Here is a 12074-nt window from a genome sequence, read left to right on the forward strand (position 1 = left end):
GCATATTCCCTGGTTAAAGCTTATACTGTGTTTCATGTCCTTCCCAATGTGGCCTGTGGGTTCAAGAAGCATGGATGCATGATCCCTCTTAGAGCCAGACACCTCCTCAGACGCTTCAATCTTGATCTGACTGCTTGGGGATACCAAGGCCTCTGAAATCTTTTAAAGCTACCACCCTGTTTCTTTCACAGCTCACCCTCTTCAGGTGATGGCTGACTCCTAGCATAATTAGTTTACTCAAGAGCACTGCCTCAGGCTGGTGAGCTGGCAAGGCTGGTAAAGTGTGCTTGCCTTGCAAACATGAAAGCTTAAGGTCAACCCCCAGAAGCCATATTAAAAAAAAAAATGACATTATACCTGTAATCCCTGGGCTGGTGACTTAGTCAGTTAGACAAATCAATAAGCCAGCCAGCAAATCAATGAGTGTCAAGTTGAGTGAGAGATCCTGTCTCAAACAATAAAGGTGAAAAAGACTGAGAATCAACGCCTGGCATCAACCTCTGGCCTCCCACAAGTGTGCACACACGCACCTACGCACGAGGGAACCAGTAAGTACATACACCACACACGCACAACGCACATCACAAACACAACCTAACAAAGTAGAAGCGGCACCTGGGGACGACACTTGAGGCTGTCCTCCGGCCTCCAAAAACGGGTGTGCATTTGAGTGTTCACTCCCACCAAACAGTATCTGACCTACACAACACGTGAGGTGCAGTGTGTGTGTGCACGCGTGCTCGCGCGCGTGCATGTGTGGGGTGGTCATGCTAGTGTTAAAAACGGACAGATCTGTGAGTGAGGCATCCAAGTGGAGAATGGGCAAAAAAATCCCATGCATATAGACAAAATGCATTTTTTTCATCTTTTTTTCCTTTTATTATATGAAAACAGATTCTTGGCCGGGTAACGGTGGCACACGCCTTTAGTTCCAGCACTCGGGAGGCAGAGGCAGGCAGATCTCTGTCGAGCCCAGCCTGGTCTACAGAGAAGAGTCCCAGGACTGCCAGGGCTACACAGAGAAACCTTGCCTTGAAAAACCAAAATAAATAAATAAATGAAAGAAAGTGGATTCTTTTCTCATACAATATTTCCTGATTACAGTTTCTCCTCCTGCTATTCCTTCTAGTTCCCACACACACACACCAAAAAAAAAAATCTGGCTCCATTCCCTTTAAATCTATTTTTTAAATCAATCACTTGCCCGTGTTGAGGGGGGTGGCTAACAACTGCATGCTGCTGTGCAGACATGTGTGTGAGTGTGTGACATGGGTGACTGTGGGTTTGTAGTGTGGGGCAGGCAGAGGAGAAGGGGGCGGCAGAGGAGTTCCGAGCTGAAGCTACCGAGAAAGTCACGGGACAGAAAACAATTCCTCACGCCAGGTTTAGGACATGCGATTAGGAAGCAGAGGGCCGGGGTCTGCTACTGACGAAGCCCAGTGTGTGACCACAGATGGAGCTGCTGAGAGGGGAGGGGACACAGTCTGAAGAGACAGGGGGACACAGTCTGGAGAGGCGAGGGGACACAGTCTGAGAGGCGAGGGGACACAGTCTGAAGAGACAGGGGGACACAGTCTGGAGAGGTGAGGGGACACAGTCTGGAGAGACGAGGGGACACAGTCTGAAGAGGCGAGGGGACACAGTCTGAAGAGGCGAGGGGACACAGTCTGGAGAGACAGGGGACACAGTCTGGAGAGACGAGGGGACACAGTCTGGAGAGGCGAGGGGACACAGTCTGAAGAGGCGAGGGGACATAGTCTGGAGAGACAGGGGACACAGTCTGGAGAGGTGAGGGGACACAGTCTGAAGAGACAGGGGGACACAGTCTGGAGAGGCGAGGGGACACAGTCTGAGAGGCGAGGGGACACAGTCTGAAGAGACAGGGGGACACAGTCTGGAGAGGTGAGGGGACACAGTCTGGAGAGACGAGGGGACACAGTCTGAAGAGGCGAGGGGACACAGTCTGAAGAGGCGAGGGGACACAGTCTGAAGAGGCGAGGGGACACAGTCTGGAGAGACAGGGGACACAGTCTGGAGAGACGAGGGGACACAGTCTGGAGAGGCGAGGGGACACAGTCTGAAGAGGCGAGGGGACATAGTCTGGAGAGACAGGGGACACAGTCTGGAGAGGTGAGGGGACACAGTCTGGAGAGACAGGGGACACAGTCTGGAGAGACGAGGGGACACAGTCTGAAGAGACAGGGGGACACAGTCTGAAGAGACAGGGGGACACAGTCTGAAGAGGCGAGGGGACACAGTCTAGAGAGACAGGGGACACAGTCTGGAGAGACAGGGGACACAGTCTGGAGAGGCGAGGGGACACAGTCTGGAGAGGCCAGTCTCTCACTCTATGAGTGCTCCCCACCTCACTGCTTGCCCGGCTGCCTCCTCCACCACAGACGTGGCCTTCCGTCATCCTCTACAACGCTCTCTCCCAGCCTTTCTGATGCCTTGTCTACCTCCTCTGATCTAAAGCTCACAGCTAGGAAGGACTCAGGCACAGGCCATTGCCCTCATTCTTCTGCTCCTTCCCTGTGACCAGATCCCTTCCTGTGACCTTAAATGTCCTCCATGTTCTCACACTCTCTAATGTCTCCTAGCAAACCCTCGCTCTGGCTTGAGGACACCGACCTCGCACATGCCAACGCTTTTTCAGATGGCCTTTACCTAACAGCTCTTGAGGACTTCTTTTACTATCTGTGGTTTCCACGGGGGCCATGACGATGAGTTCCAAGCATAAATCAGATCCTAAACCCATAGACTAGAACCCCAAACAGGCTTCCGTTTCCTGTGGCTGCTGTAACAAATTACCACAAACTTAAAACAGCACAGCTTATTCTTCACAGCTCTGGAGGCCAGGGGTCAGGGTGTTGACAGAAAAATCGTCCCTCCAAAGGCCCTGGAGAGTCCCACTCCCTCTCCCTCTCTGCTTCCTCGGCTGTGATTGCCTCAAAGCAGTCTGTCCCTGGCCTCTGGCTTCCTATGGCCTCCCTTATCTGTTTTTCACTTGTTTGTTTGGTTTGGGGGACTGGGTCTCTCTATGTAGCCCAAGCTAATCTAAACTCTGAATAATCCTGCCTCGGCTCACCTAATGCTAGGGATTAGAGGCGTGTGCCACCACGCCTGGCTGCCTACCCTGGGATTTTCATGTTGAGCGTGCGTTTTTGTCTGCACGCCAGGCCGGCCTCATGCTCGTAGCGGTCCTTGCCCGGCCTTGCCAGGACTTCGTGACAGGCGTGAACAACGGTGCGGTTTCCTTTCAGGGCATTTGTCACAGGACTTACCACTCACTCACATGGTCTCACCTCAAGGTCATAAATTACGACTATGAAAATCTTTTTGCCCATATAAAGAAACATCATAGGTTCCAGGGACTAAAACTGAGGCAAATCTGCCCACCAGCTACCATTTCACTGGCTCTGGCCCAAGTCCTCCCTAAACTCATCTCCCCTTCTCCCTGAGAAGCAGGCTCTTCCTTTACTGCCTTTTCTTACTTCTCTAAGACAAGGTCACCGTCACCCTTGGCCTCTTCCTGCACTGCTCCTTTTCTGCTGTCTACCTAGCTGACTCTCCGGGGCTTCAGTTTAAACCTCATTCTGCGGACAACTGTGCCTTCAGTTTAAATGTTTAAACGTCATTCTGCGGACAACTGTGCCTTTACCTTTGGCTCCGCTGCCACCCCCAGCACGCGGCTGCTCTTCCTCGGCACCGACTGTCCCTTTGTTCACCAAGGCAGGGCTAGTTCCACAGGGACTTGTGGGCTTCCCCCAGCATATCTGTCTTTCCCCCTGGGCTATCAACTCTTTATATCATGTTAGGAAACGCATCTGTTTGGTTCTCTTGTGTGTGCATATTCAGAGCACATGATAGCCTGAAAAAAGGGGTCTAAAGTCAACAGTCCCTCCCTTCCCCCCTTTGAACGGGTTAAAGAACTGCGCATAAAGGCTCAGGGTACGGTACGGAGCAGACAGCACAGAACTCCTCTTCCCTATGTAGGAGTTGCTGTGCCCCGCCTAGCCTGGGCAGGCCATATAACTGAGCAAATGGAAAAAGCATAGCCGATTACTATTAGCAGATCCTATGGATTTTCTTGGCCGTCTGTTCAGCTGGATAAGTAGAGTATTCATTCCGCATTTTGTACTATCCATCTCCTGACCAGAGGGATGGACTGTAGTTTCTCAGAATTGCTAGGAGAAACTGATAAAGAATGACTTTTAAACCTTTGACCTAATACCAAACTGGAGGATTAATATATATTACAAAAAAATTCTCTTCCTTGGGATGCCTGGAATTTCTCAGCCTCTCTTCTTCTCCACAAGCCACTTTTAAATTGAAATATGATCCGCATACCATAAACCCTACCCTGTGCTACACGATTCAGTATTTTGCACCAAGTGGAATCACCTGTTACTCGTTCCAGAAAATTCTCAACACATTACGCTTCCCTCCGACCAAGAAAAGAAAAACCCTCCCTGAGCAACCATGGTTTACCCCTCCCTCTCAAGAGCCCTGGTAACCATGGATGTACTGCATACAATTTGTCCAGTTGTCCTTTTTACATTCATGAAACTAAAACATAGAAACATGTCATGACTTACAAGGAGTTACTTAGAGAACAAGCACCTGCATTTACAGAAACGTTTTGTATGTAAAAGCAAAAAATGCTTACTGTATCTAGTACATGCCCTTAAATGTGGCCCCAAACATCTGATAAGGGCAGGGTATATAAAAACTTTCAGGACAACGCAGCTCACTGGAAAGAGGCAAAGATACGGGGATATTCGCTAGTAATCTCTCTCTCTCTCTCTCTCTCTCTCTCTCTCTCTCTCTCTCTCTCTCTCTCTCTTTTTTTTTTTTTTTTTTTTTTGGTTTTTCGAGACAGGGTTTCTCTGTGGCTTTGGAGGCTGTCCTGGAACTCACTTTGTAGACCAGGCTGGCCTCGAACTCACAGAGATCCGCCTGCCTCTGCCTCCCGAGTGCTGGGATTAAAGGCATGTGCCACCAACACCCGGCTAGTAATCTCTTTTAAGAGGCAGAGCAGGAGGACCAGTTGAGGATTCATGGGACCCTGTCTCAAAAAAAAAAAAAAATCACTCATGATACTGGCGGAAAGGAACTGCACTTATGAACAGAGAAAAGTTGAGGCAGCAGTACAGGAGACAAGTGTTTTCTTCTCAGCCCAAGATTTTGAAAGGAAGAGTGTCCATGTGTCAGGGAACCACTTAGCTACCTGTACAGAAGACAGGGCGGGTCCAGGGATACTCATCATTTGCAGCTCACTCATATGTAGCTAATGCATGATAGTGCTGACATCACTTCTGCATCCTAACTGGCTAATGGCATCTAACCCGACTTTCTGGATACCCTAGCCGAACTTTCTAGTAAGGAAAATAATCGCATGTTCAGGTAACTATCACACCATCATCATAAATGTGTACACAGGAACATTAGTTCTATAGGCTAAAATCAGCAGAATTAGTTTGCAAAAATAATTAGGCATAAGTTTTATTGCATCTTAATCAACATTACAAACACCACTAACAAAAAGACAGTGTCACTGCTCAAAATACAGAAAACTGAACCTGAGCTTTGTGCTCATTCAAAAATATTAAAATAGAGGCCGGGCGTTGGTGGCACACGCCTTTAATCCCAGCACTCGGGAGGCAGAGGCAGGTGGATCTCTGTGAGTTCGAGGCCAGCCTGGTCTACAAAGTGAGTTCCAGGACAGCCTCCAAAGCCACAGAGAAACCCTGTCTCGAAAAACCAAAAAAAAAAAAAAAAAATTAAAATAGTAATTCAGAAAGCCAAGTCAAATCTAAATTTTACTCATTAAAACCGAGACACTAAATGGCTGGACACATACAAGAGACTACTATTGGCTGAGTAAACACAATTTCCCTTACAAACAAGGTATTTAAAGTTATAGAAAGCCTGATGACTATATCATCATTTTTTAATAAAAACTACCACTAAGCTGCTTATGCAGATAATGTATTCACAGGACTGGTCAGTAAACAACAAAATGGTTGTTTACTGACCTTGCTTATCAAATACTTCCATAACTTTTAATTTAAGCATGTAAACTTGCTTGAAAGATCAGCGCCTAACTGTCTACAGCAAATAGAGAACTCAAGTAACAATAAGTTGGAAATAAGAAGTGAAAGAATATTTTGCCTATTTCATTTCGGTGTACCTTTGGAATGAAATTAGAATATACCTACATAAAAAAACACAACTCCAGTTTCCTTTGTTATGAATTATGGATATAAATAAACCATCAGCCTAAAAAGTCATAATCACCAATACAGAGAAAAAGGTAAACACAGAATTAAATAGTCTTAAAAGTCTTTTCTCTGTTTTGATAGGGACATCAAGCTACTAAATAAAAGTCATTTCAACAGTCACTTTCAGATTGCATCCATTTTCATTCTGTCACATGACAGGGGACTAACAGGAACAAAAGGCAAAAAGAAAAATTTTGAAAAATAAGTAAAAAAAATTGTTTTCAAGAGGACATGGTCAAGGCTAGAGTGCATTCAGGGGAATTTCCTTATTTTTATATATTTTCATTGAATAAAATCAGGGCTAAGCATTGACCACAGGATCTAGACAAATCTCTGATAAACTTTCAGGTTGCTGAATAACTTACAGAAAAGTGGCAACAGATTTTTATTCTAAGAGTCAATGAGAACAAAAGTCACAAGTCCATACAAACTTTAATGTTTTGAAGTGGTCACCCTAAACAATTTACTTAAATCCCCAGTTTACAAAGTTCCCTCTCTCCACGCAAGCTGTCAAGTGAACACTGAAAACAATTTCCTTTTGAATTCCTGAGGACTGGTTTCTCTATGGAACATGCGTTTTTCATACCACAGTCAAGAAGCTGTGGCTCACTCCCAAATTTAGCTTGTGATTTCTGAATAAAATGTTAGTAGGGAACCAGTAGAAATGTCTTAAGACTTATTTAGTTTTGAAATAACTTAGTTTGGAAAATATTTATATTCCTTTGAAAGCTGAAGACGTTTAACAAACACATCAGTTCAACAATCATTAAATAAAATGACTATAAAACTAACTATAATAACTCCACTGAGAAACACACCACTTCAGGTGAGTTCGGGTCATGGGAATTTAAAAGCTGTTTCTCTGTCTTCAAAACTGAACACTGCTCAGCGGTTCCGCACTACCTATGTTAAAAGTAAGGACACAAAAGTGTTCCTAAAAATCACCATGGGTGAGGAACCGGCAGAAGGATGTTATCATTGAACTTTCAGGTTGAAAGGGACCCTCAAGAGTCAATCCAGCTATTCAGATGAAGAAACTGAGGACCAAGCAAGATAAATGACTCAGCCAAGCTCATCCCGCCACCAAGCCTCTTGTTCACCCACTTTGAGAGTTGCCAGGCTGCCGGGTGTTGGCAATGAGCTTGAAGGTAGCAATCAGCAGCTACCAAGACAGCCTTTTTTCCCTTGCAACCTTAAGATAACCCTTCCAAATTTCCAGGTAAGCAAGAACTCATGGGGGAGTTGAACACTTTCTGCAGAACTGAGTTCACTTTCAGTTGCACACGCTGCAGTAAACACACTTGGGGTTAGTTTCAGAGAGGCCTCAATTGTGTTTACTTGAAGTGATTAAGCATTGACGAAGGGAGGCACAGAATTCTGAATGAGTGCCATTCTAGTACATTCGCAACGTAAGGAAGTGCGATGAGAAAATGCCCTATAATCACAAACAATTTCACAGAGTGGACAGCTTGCAGAGTGCTGTGAGGTATGGATATAGGTCAGTCAGTCCAATAGCTCCTGTTTACAAAGAACAGAATGGGAACGCCTCACCATTTCATTTTGGCGGGAGTCTAGGTTTCTGAGAAAATCTGTCCAAAAAAGACCTCCAAACTTGCACTCAGACCAATACCCTCATCCAATGAAATATATATCGACACCAGGCCTTTTTTCTCAAGGTCAAATTTCCTCAACTTCTATTTGATCATGGACAAATTAGTTTCTAAAAAACCTCAAATTTAATGGGCTGCCTAAAAAAATTTAAATCCCATCATCAAAACAGTAACAGCTCTAATTACACATCCACAAGTTTTGATAAAAAAAATAAAAGGACATGCAATGAATTTACTCATCAGCATGAATCGTATCCCATTTTGCTTGAACTTTTACACTCTTTAATACTAAGCCTTGCACTTAAGTGTGTTTTTGTGGTGCTGTGGATCGGACGGGTCTTGCCCACTCGGCTGAGCTGCACACACAGCCCACCCCCAGCCCATAGTTAAGTGCTGTGTGCGTCTCAATTCACAGCAGTTTCTTTAAAGAGAAGTCAGGGTGGCCACGCCGACAAAGCTTTTAAGTAAAGCAACCCTCGAGGAAAGAAGGGAGGCACTTTGAAATCCTGAGCGACAGTGCTCCATGCTCCCAGTCTCAGAGTGACAGCCCCAAATGAACCACGGCTCTCCAGTGGCCTCACAGCCATCCACTGGGTGACTTCTGGGAACAATACAATCATCACTGGGCACTTGGACTTTCCAGAAGGCACTGTCAGCTCCCAAAAAGAAGACGCTGTTCTGCTCATCTATTTCTCAAAACTCCAGATCTGATTTTTATCATGGGCATTACACGTTTTCATCTGTACACTGGGTCGGCCTTCAGATGTCCGGAAAGCACTAAGGCACAGTCCAGTATGAGGGTGGAAAATAGTTCCGTCTTCTTTAAACAGCCAAACGATGTTTACTGGAGCAGGGACACCATCTTTGGGACAGTTTTGCATCCCTACGTGAGTTTTTTGTTCAGGGACCTCTGCACACAATTCAGTCACAGAATTAAATCTGATTTCTTTGTTTGAAGTGTATTCAAAGAACTGATTGCCTCCTTGACCGTGACATCCAAACAAGGAAAGGTTGGCACCTGTGGGGTTGTTATCAGGGGCGTTATAGTCCAAGCACTCGGAAGAGATGCCCATGCTACGAATAGCTCCATGCCAGCCAGGTCTATCCTCAGGGACATGTAAGTTGGAAAACACGTTTTTCAAATACCAGTCGAAGCTCTTGCATTCCAGCCGTTCCCTCAGTAACTTTCTTTCAGAAATATCACCATAGGCCTCTTTGCGAGCGGGAGGGTTTCGGTTGTAGAAATGCTCTTTGTATTCATCCATCCATACTTCGGCGGCCCTGGCGGTATTCTGTAGGAAATTGGGACGCGCATACGGCGCCCTCTTGGGGAACACGTGGCCCACATGAGAACATGGGTGGATCTCCAGTTTGCCACCGCACTGCCAAACCCTGAAAGACAGCTCAAGATTTTCACCTCCCCAAACTTCCATTCCAGTGTCGTATGTCCCCAGGTACTGAAAATACTTCTTGCTGACGGCAAACAGTCCTCCTGCCATGGTGGGTGACCTGATGGGATCAATTCTTGATGTGCGCCTGTCCCTTTCATGTTTGGGGACAGAATGCCACTGGAATGTTAAACGCCAGTCAAACCCACCAATCATGGGCTCCCCAGTCTGCATGTAGAACTCAAAAGTGTTCCAATCTATAGTATCAATGACAGGGCACACAATTGCTGTTTCATCGCTACTAATCCTTTCCAAAAGTGGTTCCAACCAACCAGTGTTACACTCACAGTGGCAATCCAGGAACGTGAGGACATCCCCAGTGGCAAAAGTGGCCCCAATGAGACGGGCCCGGACCAGACCCTCTCTCTTATTGGTTCTAATCAAGCGAACTCTTTCGAGATTGCTGATGTAAGTTTCAAGTTGTGTCTTCAAATAAACTCTGTCACTCAAGTCATCGACCAAGATGATCTCCTTCAAGAGCACTGCAGGAGAAGTTTCTAAAACACTGTGAATGGTTCGAAGCAGAGTGGACCAGGCTTCGTTATAGAAGGCGATGATGACGGAGGTGGTGGGGAGCGACCTGTAGTGGAACTTCTTGGCTTTACACTCAGGCATTCTTTTATCCTCTATGTGTCGGTGCAGGGAGATCCTATCACTGACATAAATATTGATGGCATATCTCTCAATGAGTTCTTCCTGCTGCTTCAGTTCACCCTCGTTGAGCTGGAGTTTGCTCGCTCTCCCCCACTCCCCAAGAGCATGGGAATCTGCAGGGGGCTTTATATAAAGAGGCTGGGACAAATCCTCTCCCCTTGTCTCAGGGTCTGAGAGCCGTCTCGGTCCCAGCTGCCTGGCATGGCCGGCTCCCGGGGAGGCGTACAAAGTGGAGACTGAGAGCTCTACCAGGATATAAGCCAGGGTTAAAAGCGCCAGCAGCAGGCAGCTCTTGCCTGCCCAGGTCCACCTTACGGCCATCTGGATCCTCACGAGTCGTGCGTAGACGCGGCCACCCAGCCAGCACTCGGGGGAAGTGCTGCGGATCCTGCGGCTTGAGTTCCCGGCTCAGGTAGGGGCGAACTTCCAACCAGATCCTCTCATGCAGGCGCTCAGATCCTTCCCAAACACCGGGGTTTCCCGGGGGTCACTTGAGACCCCTCGCTCCTCGGCCTCCGGTGCAGCTCAACTTTTCGGCCCCCACTTCCTCCTGCTCCTCTTAGAACTTTTCACAAACTCTCCAGCCAATACTCCACCCTCCCCAGGCCGATCACAAACCCCTCCCCTGCCCACTCACTCCTCCTGGTGGTTAGTTCACGAAAGTTGTCTGTCAGGCCCAGACCGACCGAGTCGGTGCAGAGCAGAGGCCCGGGGACCTGCAGAGGCCCGGTGCGCCCCATCGCGCCTGGCTCCCTCAGACAGGGACGAAGGAGAAGGAAAGAAAGGTTTTCAGCTACGTGATCTTTGCTTACTGTCACAAAAAACAAAAACAACAAAAAAACCAACTTACCAAGTTGTTTGCAGTTGGGGTTGAAGTCCACGGAGGTGATCGCAGCTTTGTGGCCTTTAAAATAACGTTCCAGAATCGGGTCCTCCTAGGAGGGAAAGTTGTCGAGTTTGAAAGCAGGAGCGGAATTCGAACTCTCGGGACCAGAGGTCATCGTTGCCTGTCTCCCGAGATCGGAGAGGACCCCGGCTCATCGGTGGGCAGCGTGGGAGGAGGGGGCATCACCTCCGGGGTGACAGGCTCCGGGAACTGCCCCCGCCCCCGCCGGAGGAGCCCCCTCCCCCGACTCCCCAGCCCAGGCTCTGGAGAACGCAGTCCAGGGACCCGCCCCGGCTCGCCCTCCCCGAGCCGAGCCGCCGGTGCACGCCGCAGGCTCCCGCGCCCTTTAAACCTCTCAGGTGATTCTGACGCACGTGAGGCGCGGAACCGGCCGGGAAGTCGGGGGGGGGGTCCCAGCGCTCAGCGCCCCGGGAGCAGCGCTCAGCGCCCCGGGCTCCTGGGCACAGCGCTCCAGCTGCTGAGAGCGGGGCGATCGGCCGAGCTCCCAGACCCGGGCAGCTCACACCTGCTGCCTCCGTGGTCCCCCAGGCCGAGCGGGGTTCCCCCCGCGCCCCACCTGGCCTCGCCGCCATGGGGTCGGCTCGGACAGCGGCGGGGACCTTACCCGGGCGGAGGCCATGAGGGTAGCGGGCAGCTCCGGGGCCGCGGGAGCCAGGGAGGGGCGGGGACGAGGGGGGGGACCGTGCGGCGCCCGGAACCGTCAGCCCCGAGCGCGGGCGCCTCCCGGTCACTACAACAACGGCGGGCCAATCAAAGCCCGCGCCCCAGGCGTGGCCAGACGAGCCCCGAGACGCCGCCCGCGCGGCGGACGGCGGAGGGCCTGGCGGGAACGCGCCCGCACACAGCGAAGCCCGCGCGCCTCCGAGGCTGCGGACCCCCGGGTTGGTGCCGGGAAGCGGGGAGTAGCGGCCTGGGGGGAAATGCGATCCGTGCGGGGCGAGGCGGGGGCGAGCCTGTGATCGATGCCATCAGAGTTCTATTACACCTTAAAGAGACCGCGCCCAAAGCACGCGAGCGGATTCGCGACGCCGGAGCGGGAACTCTGATGTTCAGGCAAGCTGGTGGCTGGGATATCACATTCAGAGAAGCTGATTCCTCCCGGCGGAAGATGTGGGTTTGTTTTTAAAGAAGGGAAGCCGCATCTAGATAGTTCTTCAAAGCCTTTGACACC

General features: G+C 49.2%; 2 protein-coding genes across 4 annotated transcripts in view; both read right to left on the reverse strand.

Moving 5' to 3' along the window:
- Poc1b (POC1 centriolar protein B) overlaps nt 1–11645 on the reverse strand; it is a 103822-nt gene extending 92177 nt beyond the window's left edge. For 2 of the 3 annotated variants that reach the window (XR_005880510.1, XM_040754991.1), the window contains exons 1-2: nt 11508–11645; nt 10847–10931 (exon numbers count right to left, since the gene is read on the reverse strand). Coding sequence is in view for 2 of the 3 variants with exons in the window: in XM_040754991.1 (XP_040610925.1) it covers nt 10847–10931; nt 11508–11522 (100 nt within the window). In the remaining variant the exon portion in view is untranslated. The remainder of the gene's footprint in view (nt 1–10846; nt 10932–11507) is intronic. The other variant, XM_040754990.1, reaches the window with a different exon arrangement.
- LOC101828090 (polypeptide N-acetylgalactosaminyltransferase 4) lies at nt 6657–10819 on the reverse strand. The gene has a single exon (XM_013126815.3). The coding sequence runs from the start codon at nt 10315–10317 to the stop codon at nt 8581–8583; it is 1737 nt and encodes a 578-aa protein (XP_012982269.1). The 5' UTR covers nt 10318–10819; the 3' UTR covers nt 6657–8580.
- Nucleotides 11646–12074: the final 429 nt, after the last annotated feature.

Source organism: Mesocricetus auratus, unplaced genomic scaffold (assembly GCF_017639785.1).
Source record: "Mesocricetus auratus isolate SY011 unplaced genomic scaffold, BCM_Maur_2.0 Super-Scaffold_100011, whole genome shotgun sequence".
In the NCBI taxonomy this organism is placed as follows: Eukaryota; Metazoa; Chordata; class Mammalia; order Rodentia; family Cricetidae; genus Mesocricetus; species Mesocricetus auratus.

Excerpts from the sequence above, each read along its gene's own strand:
- LOC101828090 (XM_013126815.3), bottom strand. The coding sequence starts at position 10,317 with ATGGCCGTAAGGTGGACCTGGGCAGGCAAGAGCTGCCTGCTGCTGGCG.